Here is a 15,810-nt window from a genome sequence, read left to right as displayed (position 1 = left end):
CTCCTGCTGTTTCCAGGGGGCTGACATCCTGCAGGCCCACCCCCAGCTCTGTGAGGAGCGCCCCCAGCGTTGGGAAGGGCTGAGGCGGAGGCCGACCAGCTGCTGAGCCCCGCCTGCGTCCCCTGCCCTGGGGACCCCCTTCCCTCTCCCCCTCCGAGGGGCACCGGGCCCCTCCCGGCAGCAAGTGCTGCTCCCAGAGCTGCTCGCAGCTATAAAAAGCATCAGTCCGGCGACAATGGGCGCCGTGACGGCAGAGACAACACCTCCTGGCAGCTGCCTGCTGGGGCGTCCCTGGGGAGCCGGCTCCGCTCCACGCCCCCCAGGAGATCAGGGGCCTCCGCAGCTCCCCGCAGGGAGGGCGGCGTCGTGAGGGGGCGGGGCTGAGGGCTTGTCATTTGCCCTCTGAGTGTCCTTGTCCTGGGCCCTGCGGGGGTGGGGGGCAGCCTGGGGGGGGCAGGGCAGAGACCTGCCTGAGGGCTGCAGAGACCCGTCTCTGGGGGTCAGTGTGGGGAGACGCGGCCCTGGACCCTGAGCCCCACCCTGCGCACACCTCCTGGGACCTGTCCAGGGGCCAGCCGGCCCGGGCCACATCGGCCACCACCGCCGCGCCCGCCGCGCCCCGGGTACTCGGCCCAGGCGCCCGCCAGCACCCGCAGCCTCAGCCGCTCCGTCACCCGCCGCACACGCGCCTCTTCCCGCCCACGCACACCTGCCTCTGCCAGGGCACGGCAGGGCAGCATCTCACACCCGCACACACACCGCACACACCGCACACCACACACACCGCACTACACACACCGCACCCCACACACCCCCACACACCACACACACTGCACCCACACACCCCATACTACACACACCGCACACCACACACACCCACACACTACACACACCGCAGACCACACACCCCCACACACACCACACACCCCACACACACCACACACACCGCACCCCACACACACCGCACCCCACACACCCCACACACACACCGCACCCCACACACCCCATACTACACACACCGCACACCACACACCCCACACTACACACACCGCACACCACACACACCGCACTACACACACCGCACCCCACACACCCCACACACACACCACACACACTGCACCCCACACACACTGCACCCCACACACCCCACACTACACACACCGCACCCCACACACCCCACACACCCACACACACACCACACACACTGCACCCCACACACACTGCACCCCACACACCCCACACTACACACACCGCACCCCACACACCCCCACACACCACACACACCACACCCCACACACCCCATACTACACACACCGCACACCACACACCCCCACACACTACACACACCGCACCCCACACACCCCACACACTACACACACCGCACCCCACACACCCCACACACCCACACACACACCACACACACTGCACCCCACACACACTGCACCCCACACACCCCACACTACACACACCGCACCCCACACACCCCCACACACCACACACACCGCACCCCACACACCCCATACTACACACACCGCACACCACACACCCCCACACACTACACACACCGCACCCCACACACCCCACACACTACACACACCGCACCCCACACACCCCACACACCCACACACACTGCACCCCACACACCCCACACTACACACACCGCACCCCACACACCCACACACTACACACACCGCACCCCACACACCCCACACTACACACACCGCACACCACACACCCCACACACTACACACACCGCACCCCACACACCCAGACACTACACACACCGCACCCCACACACCCCACACACCCACACACACACACCACACACACTGCATCCCACACACCCCACACACCCACACACACCACACACACCGCACACCCCACACACCCCCACACCACACACACTACACACACCGCGCCCCACACACCCCACACACCCACACACACCACACACACCGCACACCTCACACACCCACACACCACACACACTACACACACCGCACCCCACACACCCTACACACCCACACACACCACACACACCGCACACCCCACACACCCACACACACACCATACACACCGCACACCACACACATCACACAATCACCATATAACACATACTGCACACCACACATCACACACACCACACATCACACACACCACATACCACACACATCACACACACCACATACTCACCATGCACCACACATACACACCACACACACAGTCACACACTCACCACATCCCCCATACACTCACCACACACATCACTACCCCCACACCACACACATTACACATACCACACACCACCCACACACACCACACACTATACACACCATGTACCTCTCACACCTTCCATACACCACAGACCACCCACACCACAGCACACACTCACCACACATACTCACACACATCATATACATACACCATACACCATACACACACCATACCACATACCACACACACCACACACACATGTACAGGTACCACACCACACATGCACCACGCACCATACACTGCACTACACAACACACTACACGCTGCACTATGCTGCATACCTTACCACACCACACCACACACCCGGCTTTCCAGGCACGCCGTGGGTATATTCTTGGGACAAAGCGCTGTGTCCCCCACAATCACTCCAACCTAAACTTCTGAAGGCCACGGTATGAGGAGGGGAGACTTGGGGGGTGATTAGGTGAGGGGGACTCTCCCATCATGAATGGGCTTCTGTCCCTTAAAAGAGCCTCCCGAGAGCCCGTGTCCCTGCAGTGCAGGAGTCCCCCTGCGGCCTCAGGCACCACCTCAGACTTTCAGACCCGGAATGGAGCAAGCAAGATTGTTTGCCAGCTCTGGCGCGTGGATGAGGCAGCCCGGGTGACAGGCACACACCACACACACTACACACCACACACACAACACACTCCCTCCCGCACCCCCCACACCTCTCATACCATACACCACACACCACAGACCACACCACACACACTTACCACACACACACACACATGCACACACACACGCGCACACACACCATACACGCCACTGACAGAGCTGACCAAGTGGATGGATAATGGGCGACGAGGTGACCGGAAGGAAGAAAGGGTGACCAGGCGGAGCTCATGGATGGCTGAATGGAAAGCTCAACTGAGTGAACTTTCTGGGCCCTGCCTGCTCCCTCTCCTCAGCCTCCTTCTTCCCTTCCTCAGCTGTCCCATCTCTGGCCCCCGCTCCCTGAAGCACTCTAGGCCTGCTCAGTCAGGGTTGGGGTTGGGGGCACTGCAAGCCCCTCCCCTTCGCTGGCTGTGTCTTTGGGGCAGCCCGGGGCCCCTCAGGCTCAGCACTTGGATGTCACAGCGACCGACCAAGGACCCATCACAGCTCTGTTACCACGAGGACCCAGGGGGAGCCCAGGGAGTGTCAGGCATGTGCTCCTGGTGGCAGCTTCTTGACTAAGAGCTGATCAAGCCCATGTCAGTTCTGTCATTTCAGGCACTGCGCAGCTGGTCGCTTCTCCTCAGCCTGCTAACTGGTGGAGATCATTTGCGGTCAATCCCCTTCTTTGGAGAATCGGTAGTTGGGTCCTATCCATTCATTCCACTGAACTTTCCGTGCATCTATCCTTGAGCCTCATCTGGTCACCCTTTCTTCCTTCCACTCATCTAGTTGCTCAAAATCCATCCACTTGGTCAGCTTTGTCAATTCACGATGATAATCAGATCCAACAACCATCATGTACCTGGCCACCCGCTCACCAAGCCACCCACTCGTTCATCTCCCCAGCTGCCCATCCAGTCACTCACCCATCCCAGCCCTCTCTCTCTCTTTGTCTGGATGGCTGGCAATCCATTTATCTGCCCGCCTATCCATTCACCCACCCTCTGTCTATCCCTCCACATACCCACCCTCCTTCCATCCACCCACCACCCTCTGTCCATCCCTCCACCCACCCACCCTCTATCCATCTATCCACCCACCCAGCCCCTATCCATCCATCCACCCACCCACCCACCCTGGTCTCTTGATCCATCCACCCACCTTCTGTCCATTCATCTATCCCTTCATCAACCCACCCTCTGTTCATTTCTCCATCCATTCATTCCTCTACCCTGTCCGTCCATCCATCCATCCATCCATCCATCCATCCATCCATCCATCCATCCCATCTCTATACCCTTCCAACCATTCCACCCAATAGACTTAAGTATTACGGATACTGGACTCTAGGGTGGATGCTTGAGCTTCAGAGGTTGATGGGTCACGGCCTCTGCCCTCTGGAGCTCACAGTCCAGTCTGAGAAGACAGATGACCTGAGCCCCAAAGTCCTCCCACCCTGATTTTGGGAGTCTGAGCCGGAACCAGGCTCTTGCTGTGAGCTTGACGCAGGTGCTTGCGATGTGATTGAAAGACATTTTCCCTTCACCTGGGACCCCAGAGGTGTGGGCAGCCCCACTCACCCACTCAGCCGATGCCCTGATCTCTCTCTCTGTCGAAGCTCCTGCTCTGAGATTGCTCAGGGCAGAGTCAGGACAGGCAGGAGACCCCCCTTTAGACATGGGGGTGACTCAGCACCCCGCCCCATGAAAATCACTGAGCCGGAGGAGAGGGTGGCGAGGAAACAGCTTCAGATTCTCCTTCCCCTGGATTCTTGGTCGCCCCTTTCCAAATTGCTCACCCCTTTTGCCTCCCCTCTCCGTCTCTCTCTGTCCTCTCCCCCTCTCTCCTCTCTCCGTCCTGCCCCTCCTCCTCACTCTCCTTCTCCTGGTTGATGTTTCCCTCTCACACGGTGGCACACGCGGAGTTTAAATTCTGGGCCCCCAGGGTGGGTCGTTGGACAAGTCATGGCACTTGCAGCCAGCGCACTTTCCCAGGGTGGGTCGTTGGACAAGTCATGGCGACTTGCAGCCAGCGCACTTTCCTCCCCTGGAACCGTGCTGCCAGATGGAGCCTGTCCCACACCCAGCCTGCCAGAGCGCCTCCCTTGGCCTCCCTTCCTCTCCGCTGCCTCCACGCCCAGGTTTCCCTTCCAGCCTTTCTCCCTCTGCGACTGCAGGGACGGGCTGAGCCATGTGTTTCTGTCCCCGTTCTCCCCCACAAACTCAACAGACAAGATCACGCTACAGGCCCACGATCTGCCACCCCGGGCTGGCTCCCCGTGGGAAGCTGAGGAAGGGAGGCCCCCTGAGGCCCCACCCCCCCGGAGAGGGCCTGTCCTGCTCACCGATGTGTCCTCTGAGCACGAGGCGATGATGTTATCCATGAAGGGGTTCCACTTGATGTCCAGTACATTTCCCTGGTGGCCACAGACCTTGGGGTAATTGGGTTCAATCCTGCCTGTCTACGAGAGAGAGAGAAAGGAGGGGAGAGGTCAGTTGAAAGGCCCCAGGACACCCTGAAAGGGTTTCCAGTCTGGACTGGAAAGCCCGTGACCCCCTCAGTGCTTTATTCATCTTTGGGTGCTCGTATCAGGCTGGGCCAGCTGCATCACTCCATAGTTGGGTGCTCCCCTAAGCTGAATGATACCAGGGGGTGGGGTGAGGGGTGACAGGGTCACTACTGATACACAAGACACTTCATAGGTGGGGAGTAGAGGTGCTCGGGGCTGATTCCTGACTGCACTTGGAGGTCACTCTTGGGGCTCAGGGGATCTACGTGGTGCCGAGGATCGAACCCAGGTTGGCTGTGTGCAAAGCCAACACCCTACCCCCATCCTACCTCCCCCCACATGACCCCCGAATGAGTCTTTTTATTTTTTTAAATTTTTTAAAATTTTTTTGCTTTTTGGGTCACACCTGGCGATGCACAGGGGTCATTCCTGGTTCTGCACTCAGGAATTACTCCTGGCTGTGCTCAGGGGACCATATGGGATGCTGGGAATTGAACCCAAGTCGGCCGCATGCAAGGCAAACGCTCTACCTGCTGTGCTATCGCTCCAGCCCCCCAAACGAGTCTTTTTAAAACAGAGAATGATCAGATGTGACGATGGTGGCCATGGTGTGTGCAGTTAGCTAGTGGGAGTTAGCTAGTTCAAGAGTGTTTACACGGACGGTGACCCCAGACTGTACACACATACAAGCATACACCTTGATGGGGCCCCTTTAAGAGAAGGATCCCCAGCCCTGCATCTGCCTGCTCCGATTTTTCTGATTTATAGGGTCAGTTACACATACAAATTTTGTTTGAAAGACAAATTCCATGACTGGAAAGAGGAGTTGAAATCTGTACAGTAGAGGAATCATTCACATTTAAACTTCAATGTTGGGGCCGGAGCCATAGTACCACAGAGAAGGTGCTTGCATGCAGTCAACCCAGGTTCGGTCTCCGGGACTCCTTATGGTTCTCTGAGCATGGCCAGGAGTGATCCCTAAGTGCAGAACCAGGAGTAACTCCTGAGCATTGCCAGGTGTGGCCAAAGACCACAACAAACTAACAAAACCAACCAATTCTTTAACTTCAGGGACAAAGAAAGCAATGGTGCTAGAACATAATACGCCTGAAACTCAACTATCAACAACTTTGTAGATCACAGTACTTAAAATAAGTTTTAAAGAAAGAAATGGTAAGAATAAGAAAAGCAATGATAATGACTGAAGTACATACTTACAGAGTCATAATAATGTAGCTCATATATATACATATATGATTTAAGTTCAGGTCTTACTCCTGGCTCTGTGTTTAGGGATCACTCCTGGTGGTGCTCGGGAGACCACGGGGGTACCAGGGACTATACCTGGGTTGACTTCATGCAAGGCCAGTACCTTCCTTCTATCTCTCCATCTCCTCATCCTGCCTCTCTTTTAAAAGACAGGATTGGAGGTGCTGGGACACAGGCCTACCTGCCCCTGCCCGATTTGAGAGGTTCGTAGGCTTGAAGCCCATTACTCCATGCTGAGCATCCCCACAGTGATTCACGAGAACTGCACAAGCATTCAGACCTGTTAGTAGAAGAGTCGCCGCATAATAAATGTTCTACCATGGGCATTGTCCAAATGACCTCCCACACACCAATACAAGGTAATATAAGGTCATTTAATAATGCTGTCAAGCAATATTTAATGACCTAGGAATTGCTCACAATTTAATGGTTAGTGAAACAGTCAGATTTGAGCTATATACATGAAATTATCTTCATTATTAAAAACACATAGTCTGGAAGAAAATACATCACAACATTCATGTGGTCTTATCTGGCTAATTGGATATCGGTGGTTTCAAATTCTTCCACAATGGACTTTTGAAATTTTTTTTAAAAGGCCAATGTTATTGGGGCTGGAGCGATAGCACAGAGGGTAGGGCGTTTGCCTTGCACATGGCTACCCCGGGTTCCATCCCCGGCATCCCATATGGTCCCCCAAGCACCACCAGGTGTAATTCCAGAGTGCAGAGCCAGGGGTAACCCCTGAGCATCACTGGGTGTGACCCAAAAGCAAAAAAAAAAAAAAAAAGACCAATGTTATTAAGCACACAGAAGTGCATGTGCTCATGCACACGCTCGCACACACACACGCACACGCATGAATGCACGCACGCGCACACACTTGTAGCTTGGCTGCAGTAAGAATCCTCTTTGGGTTGGATCAAACAAGCCTGGAAGGGGTGAGCTGCACTGGTGCCTTCCACAGCTCCATGTTCCAGAGGCTTCCGCAGAACCCAAGTGTTCTCTCAGATTGGCCTTGATGATAGAACACCCCACATGCACACATACACACACCACACACGCACACATGCACACATGCACGAACTCCCACACATATTCTACTCCCACAGGCTTCCTGCCCCAGGGATGATTTGGGGGAAATGCCATCCATGAAACTGAGTAAAGTCACGGAGTCAACTGAAAGTGGTGTGAGTGTGTGTGTGTGTGTGTCAATGTGGGATAGTGTGCGATAGTGTGTGTAATAGTGTGTGTGTCTGTGTGTGCATGTGTGTGTACATGTGTGGGAGAGCGTAGATGTGTGCGGGGTGTGCATGTTTAGGAATGTGGGGGGTATATGTGAGAGTGTGTGTGTTGTGTGTGCTTGTAGAAGTATGCATGTGTGGGAGTGCATGTGCACATGTGTGTGCATGTGTGTGCAGTGGGGGCAGTGTATGTAGGTACATGGGAAGCATGTGGGGAGTACTTGTATGCATGGAAGTGTGTGCATGTGTGCATGTGTCATATGTGGGGTGCACGTGTGTGCCTGTGGGGTGTTGGGTTCTCATGCTCCCCGGGGCCGGGCGCGGAGAGGCGGGGCTCTGGCCCTGCTCCTGGCTTATCAGCACCGGGCAAGCTGACCAGGAACACGATCTTTCCAAAACAACCTGCACTGCGGCTGCGGCTCCTGGGCGGCCCCCCCGCTGCAGAGCCGAGTTCCGTACACAGCAGCGAAATATCTCCTTACCTGGGGGACCAGCTCAGCGAGGCAGAACCAGCCGACGCTGGAGGAGGCAGCGTCTGGGCCAGACCCGGCCGCGCTGCAGGCCCTTGGGCAGGGGCCCGGCTCTCCGGCCCCCTGGGTCCTAACTGGGGCTAACACCTTCTGCTTCTCTGGGGCTGGGCGTGTCTGAATGTTCTGTGTTAGAACACGGGACCCCGGATCCAAGGGCCGTGAACAGGCAGCGCTGTGGAGACCCCTTCTGGTACTCGCACCCAGGGCGCCGGGCCAGCACAGACATCCCTCTGTTCTGGGCACGGGGTCATTTCCCCTGGAGCAGGGGGTGGGCATGCAATGCCCGGGACTGGGCCTGGGCCCGCACTCACGCCAGGCACAGTGCCCCGAGCCATAACCCCAGCCTAATGTTCATTATTCTCTTTGATTCTTGCAACAGCCCCATGAAGTTTTATGAAATCTGCCCACCCTGTTGGCAACAACCCATTTTATGGATAAGCAAACTGAGCCTTGGAGACGGCTGAGTTGTGAGGTACGCGTGGGCAAGGCACTGAGAATTAGGGAACACGTCATTATAAATTAGACAAAGGCCCTGAAATTCTCATGAGGGTCGCCAGAGACTGGCCTGAAGCTGCTCTTGGTGCCCCCTTATCCCTGCCCCCTGCCTAAACTATATATATATATATATATATATATATATATATATATATATGTCACTGTCACTGTCATCCCTTTGCTCATCGATTTGTTCGAGCGGGCACCAGTAACGTCTCTCATTGAGAGACTTATTGTTACTGTTTTTGGCATATCCAATATGCACGGGTAGCTTGCCAGGCTCTGCCACGCAGGCTCCATACTCTCGGTAGCTTGCCAGGCTCTCTGAGAGGGGCGGAGGAATCGAACTCGGGTCAGCCACGTGAAAGGCGAACGCCCAACCACTGTGCTATCGCTCCAGCCCATGTATATGTATGTTGTTGTTTAGTTTTGTCTTGGGCCATACCTGGTGGTGCTCAGGGCTCTGAGCTCAGGAACAGTGCATGGGGCCCGGGCAGGGCCGGGGATTGAACCCAGGGTTCCCACATACAAAGCCTGTGCCCCAACCCTTGACCCCAACTCCTGGCCCTATCCAGAAACAGAGCGTTGCTCCATTTCTGCATTTTCTGGGCAGTTTTTAAAATCTCCGTGGCCAGGCGCAGAGATTGTGTTCTGGTTTCACATCTGGGAAGAGGGAACAAACATCAGCATCTCTTCAAGGTTCTCCAAATGTTCTTATTAGGGTTTTTTTGTGGGGGGGGGCGGTATTTTTGTTTTTGTTTGGGGGGTCACACCCTATGGTGCTCCTTCAGGACTGAGCCCTGATTGTGCACTCAGGGACACTCCTGGCCAGGGTCAGGGGCCTAATGGAGTGTTGGGGATCAACCCTGCAAGGCAAGGGCCCTCCCCGCTGCTCTCTCTCCCTGGCGCCCCAGACTAAAGTAGGAAGAGACTCGGCCAGTGGACGCGGACAGCCAGGGGCTCCTGTGGGCTGCAGCTCGGGACCACTGTGGGAAGGGGCCTCTCCTGGTCTTTAGCACAGAGACCTTCCTTCAAAGCTGGGATCCCCCACACACATGCCCCACCTCCCCGCACAGCCCTGGCAGACAAGCTCATGTCCAGGTCACTCTGTCTAGGCCCCCGCAGAGCCTCTCTCCCTCCCACCAACCAGCAGGACTCAATGGCCTCTGTCCGGGGCAAGCAGCTCTGTCCACTGCTAGGCGCTGGGTAGAAGGGACACTCCTTGGCCTGAGCCTCCTTGGGGCCACCAGGGCCAATGTGGGTGTCTCTGCAGGGCTGGGGGTACAACCCTCGACATGCTCTCTCTATTCCGCCACACACACACACACACACACACACACACACACACACACACACACACACACACACAGAGTCTTCCTGCCCCAAGGCGCACCCTGCTGGGTCTCCCCGGGAGAATTCTGGGTGTGGCCTGTCCCCAGGGAGCCCAGGGCTGCTGGCTGGGGTCTGTTGCTTCCCTTCTCTCTGCTCTGCTCCCCCGAAAGGCTGCATTTTCCCAGAATAAAGTTGCTTCACTCCAGCTTCTCCAGAAGCTCCAGAATTTTCTGGGCTTCCCCAGGTCGAGACTGGACAAGGTCTCCGTGTGCCCCTCTGAGCTGGTCTGCAGGTGTGGGAAGGTCGAAGATGGGCCGGAGAGACAGGACGGGGTAAAGCTTCTTGTCTGCATGCAGGTGATCCTGGCTTGGTCCCCAGCTGCATAGAGTCCCCCCGGCACTGCCAGGAGGGCCCCTGAGCACAGAGCCGGGAGTCAGCCCTGCGTGCGGCCAGGTGGGGCCCCAGACCAAAGGCGGGTCAGAGGGTTGCAGTTCACTGGTCTGAACCTTCAAAGCCAACCTCCACCCAGAACCTCAGTTATGGTCCCAGCTCGGTTCTACATTCCAGCTCCATTGCCCGTGCCAGCACCAGCTCAGCCGCCACCTCCCTCCCCAGTGCTCCTGCCCCCGGAGAAGGCTGGGCGGCTCTGCGGCCAGCGGGAGGCTGTGAGCCCCAAAGCCCTCGGCTTCTGGGGCCTCATGCTCCCTCCGGGCCCAAGCAGGGAGCGCGAGCCCCGGTCCTGACGCGGCTCCCTGCACTGCTCCGACCCCCTTCCCATGGCTGCCTGACCCTGGAACCGGAGAGCAGACCTGGGGGAGCCGTGCTGCCCGCCCGCCGGGCGGACGGTGCTGGCCTGCTCCTCGCACCGGGAGGCGTCCGCATCCGCGCTGTCGGAAGGTGTGCGGTGCAGGGCGGCTCCTGGGGGGAACCCTTCACCCCGAGAGGCAGGCCGTGCTGGGGCCCCGGCAGGCTGGGGGCTCGGGCAGGAGCTGCTCCTCTGGGTGTTCTGGTTCTTGGGGACCCCAGAGGGGTGGGGCTCCCTTCCTCTCGGGCCTCCCCAGAATCCTTCTGCAGGCTCCAAACACCAAGGGGGTTCCAGAGCTGGGCATGAGCGTGTGTATTGTCAGTGTTGGAGTGTATGTGAGTATATGTGTGAGTGTCTGTGTGTGCGTCAGCGTGTGAGTATATGTGAGAGTGTGAGTATATGTTAGTATGAGTGTGTCTTTGAGTCTGTGTGTGAGTATGGGTTTGTGTGAGTGTGTGTCTGTGTGTAAGTGGGATTATGTATCTGTGTGTGAGTGTATCTGTGAGTGTATCTGTGTCTGTGAGCATGTGTCTGTATGTGAGTGTGTGTCTGTGAGCATGTGTCTGTATGTGAATGTCTCTATGTGGCTGTGTGAGTGTGTCTGTGAGTGTGTCTATGTGTGTGTGTCTGTGTGAATGTATGTCTATGAGTATATATGTCTGTGTGTGTCTGTGAGTGTGTCTGTGTGTCTGTGTGAGTGTGTCTGTGAGTATTGTCTGTGTGTGAGTGTGTCTGTTTGTGCAAGTGTGTGTCTGTGAGTGTGTGTCTGTGTATGAGTGTGTCTGTGTGTGCAAATGTGTGTCTGTGAGTGTGTGTCTGTGTATGAGTGTGTCTGTGTGTGCAAGTGTGTGTCTGTGAGTGTGTGTCTGTGTGAGCAAGTGTGTGTCTGTGTGTGTCTATGTGAGTGTGACTGTATGTGTCTGTGTGTGTCTGTGAATATGTGTCTGTGTGTGAGTGTGCCTGTGTGTGTGCAAGTGTGTGTCTGTGTGTGTGTCTGTGTGCGAGTGTGAGTGTGTGTCTGTGAGTGTGAGTGTGTGTGTGTGAGTGTGAGTGTGTGTCCAGGTGTCTGTTGGGCAGGGCTGGCTGGTCTCTCAGGCGCTCAGCTCATCTGTTTAATGGCCCTTTCACAAAGCCTGAGTCACGCGGACACGAGGAGGCCCAGAGACAGGGCCCGTGATTGAGACTCTGGCCCAGTGTGTGACTGGGGCCGTGACCCTGGTTCAAATCCCTGCTCAAACCCCGACACTATATATGGTCCCGCGAGCACTGTCAGGAGTCAAGAGTAGCCCTGGAGCACTGCTGGGTGTGCCCCCAAAGCAAACAAACCGATGGTCCTAGGAAAAGTACGAGCACGAATGGCCCAAAGGAAGGTCAGAACCTCAGACCTACTGGCCAGACCAGTGGCCTGGGCTGGGGTCTCTGGTGGGCTTGCTGGGGACTGTGTTTCTGCCCCTGGCTGCCCTCCTCCCCCTCAGATGGGAGCAGAGACAGTGCAGGGGGCAGAGACAGTGTAGGGCGGCAGAGACAGTGCAGGGCCGCAGAGACAGTGCAGGCGGCAGAGACAGTGCAGGGCTCAGAGACAGTGCAGGGCTCAGAGACAGTGCAGGGGGCAAGAGACAGTGCAGGGGGCAGAGACAGTGCCGGGCTCAGAGACAGTGCAGGGGGCAGAGACAGTGCAGGGCTCAGAGACAGTGCAGGGCTCAGAGACAGTGCAGGGCTCAGAGACAGTGCAGGGGGCAGAGACAGTGCAAGGCTCAGAGACAGTGCAGGGCTCAGAGACAGTGCAGGGCGGCAGAGACAGTGCAGGGCTCAGAGACAGTGCAGGGGGCAGAGACAGTGCAAGGCTCAGAGACAGTGCAGGGCTCAGAGACAGTGCAGGGCGGCAGAGACAGTGCAGGGCTCAGAGACAGTGCAGGGCTCAGAGACAGTGCAGGGCTCAGAGATAGTGCAGGGCTCAGAGATAGTGCAGGGGCTGAGGTGCGGGCCGTGCATGTCACCCGCCCCCTGCTGCTGAGAGGCGAATCTGAGCAGAGTTGAGCGCCCAGGTGTGACTCAAACCCTCCCCGCCCTCCTACCCCAGCCCCAGTGATGCCGCGCCCGTGTGAATTCCAGGGACGGCCTTTGGGCTGGAGTTCGGTTATGGCTTTTCCTAAACAGAAAAGCAAATTTCCGGTTCAGGAAGAAAACCGAAAGACGAGCATCCACATGCGCCTGAGCCTGTCCACACTGGCCCGGCCCCCCCTCGGCCTCTCCTAGGGCCGGACCAGCGGGGGGCCAGCCTCAGCCCGCCTGGTCTCCCCTGCCTGAGCCCCCCGCAGCCTCCCCACGCGCCCAGGCTTCCAGGACCCCACTGGACACCAAGTGGGTCACTGTGCGAGGCCGAGATGGCCCCAAGCACCAGCGCTAAGTCCAGGGGCTGCCCCAGACCAGCCCCAGCGTCCCTGGCCAGACCGAGGCCTGCAGTGCCCAGACCCTCCTAACAGCAGCTGGTCGGCAGCCTGTGTTTTAGGGGCAAGGGGCATGAAAGCCCCTCCTTCCGTCTGCAGTCTGGCCCGGGAAGGAGAAAGGGGACCCTCCCCCAGCCCCCTGCAGTACGAGGGGCCGTGCACCTGGGTGATGCTTTGAGCCCCTCCCTTGTGGGGGCCCATCAGGAAGGCAGGCCAGGGCACCGCTGCGGGCATGGCACGTCCACTGTGGGCTCCGGGCCACTCTGCCGTGTGCATGCAGACCAGGGCCCGGTCTGCGGGCTCTGACAGACCTGCTCAGAGCGGGCCGAGAGGTGAAGGCTGCACGCTGCGTGACCCGCCCCAAAGCCGGCAGCTGCTCAGGGAGGCCCCTGGCTAAGCCTCTGGCTCCAGGGCCAGTCCAGCTGGTCCCCAGAGCCCGCACACCGCAGCCCCGGGCAGGGACGAAGGCAGTGGTGTGTCCCCGCTGTCCCCCTGGGCCCGGGGGCGAGGCCGGTGCCAAAGCCATCACGTCTGTGCGCATCCGCCCACGCACAGTCCTCTCGCTGCAGGGGGTGGTGGGGAGAGCGTCCCCCTTTCTCTAGAACCGTTTGCGGGCTCTGGGTGGCTGGGGACCCATCCTCCTTCCCGGTTTCTAGGATGGCCCAGGTCCACGTGCCGGGATGAAGCTGAGTGTCCCGTCTTGGGGGCCTGGGGCTTCCCTGGCTCACGTCCTGCCAGATTTGCAATGAGGGGTGTGTTGGGGGGGCATGGATGTCCGGCCTGGATCAGCCAAGGACTCGTGGTCCTTCCCTGCTGCGTGCTGGGACCTCCGTGGGTGCTCCCCTATGTCCCAGGTCTGGTCCTCCTGGACCCCAGCCCCTTGGTCTGTGGAGCCCCTCCCCCACCCCATCACCTGAGAGGAACTCGATGCATGTTGCAAAGCGTCTGGCAGAGGCCCCGCCCGCCCTCACATGCCAGCCTCTCCGCTCCACCCGAGGTGCCCCCGCCACACTCTCTCCTGCTCCTCCTCAGTTTACCCAGCAGTGTGGTCAGCCCTGTTGGGGGGCACTGAGAAAGAGGGAGAGAGGAGGGAGCAAGGGAGGGGGAGAGGAGGGGAGAGAGAGAGAGAGGGCTTGTGTGAGGGAATGAGAGAGACAGACGGAGAGACGGACAGACAGACAGAGAGAAACTCAGTCGTTCATCTTGTGGGTCCTAAGAACAGAAATACGGAAGAAATACTGAAGGCCCCTAGAATCCAGTACTCCGACCCCGCGTTTTCTCAGGACAGGGCTTCCCGGCAGAACACGAGCAGCCCAGCCCTTGGCCTGTCGGTCAGAGCCCCTCACTGGGCACGGCCTCACTCTCACCCCGGCTGCCTCAGGGTCCCCATCCGCACATGGACCCGCCCCCCCAGCCGCCAGCCGTGAGGCTCGGACCCTAACCTTTTAGCATCCTCACTCTGCTCCCGCCCCAGACCCACCCCAGACTCACTTTTTTGGCCCTGGGGCCGTGTGGTCCCTGGAGCAACACGGGGAGGGTCTCTAACACACAGACACAGACACAGACACACACACACACACACACACAGACACATACATTCTCACACAGGCACCTATGCATACAGACACACTCACACACAGACACACAGACACAGACACACTCACACACAGACACACATTCTCACACAGGCACCTATGCATACAGACACACTCACACACAGACACACAGACACAGACACACTCACACACACATTTTCACACAGGTACCTATGCATACAGACACACACATACGCTCTCACACAGACACACACAGACACACAGACATACACAGACACACATGCATACAGACACACATACACACACACAGACGCGCCTGAGGAGATGTATCTCATTGCTCCCATTTCACAGAGAAGGGAACCACGAATGAATGAATGAATGATGCCGTGGCAAACCCGGGACACAAGCCCCAGTCTAAGTTGTTAACCGGAAAGCAAGCACAGAGGGGCAGTGCGTGGTGGTGGCTCAGTTTCACCCTCGGTGTGAGGCGGCGTGCCTGAGGGATGGGAATGTCTCCAGCGGGACACTGTCCTGTTGCACGTGCTGTACACTGCACAAAGCCGGAGAGCTGTGCCGCCTCAGCCTGCGTTTCCTCTTCTGATTCGGGGGACTCGCCCAGTGCCAATGCCCAGGGCTTGCTCCTGCTCTGCACTCAGGAACCACTCCTGGCGGTGCTCAGGGAACCGTATGGGATGCCGGGGGTCAAACCTGGGCTGGCCGCGTGCGAGGTTTGCCCTATCTCCCCA

The 15,810-nt window shown here is 57.9% G+C and overlaps 1 protein-coding gene across 2 annotated transcripts in view; it reads right to left on the bottom strand.

Moving 5' to 3' along the window:
* Nucleotides 1-15,810, bottom strand: part of CORO2B (coronin 2B) — a 124,843-nt gene that overhangs the window by 26,754 nt on the left and 82,279 nt on the right. For both annotated transcript variants that reach the window (XM_055125108.1, XM_055125109.1), the window contains exon 3: nucleotides 5,222-5,338. In XM_055125108.1, the coding sequence (XP_054981083.1) occupies nucleotides 5,222-5,338 (117 nt within the window). The remainder of the gene's footprint in view (nucleotides 1-5,221; nucleotides 5,339-15,810) is intronic.

This window comes from Sorex araneus, chromosome 2 (genome assembly GCF_027595985.1).
Source record: "Sorex araneus isolate mSorAra2 chromosome 2, mSorAra2.pri, whole genome shotgun sequence".
Taxonomy (NCBI): Eukaryota; Metazoa; Chordata; class Mammalia; order Eulipotyphla; family Soricidae; genus Sorex; species Sorex araneus.
The sequence above is the reverse complement of the archived record's forward strand: the minus strand, read 5'-3'. Positions and strand labels throughout refer to the sequence as shown.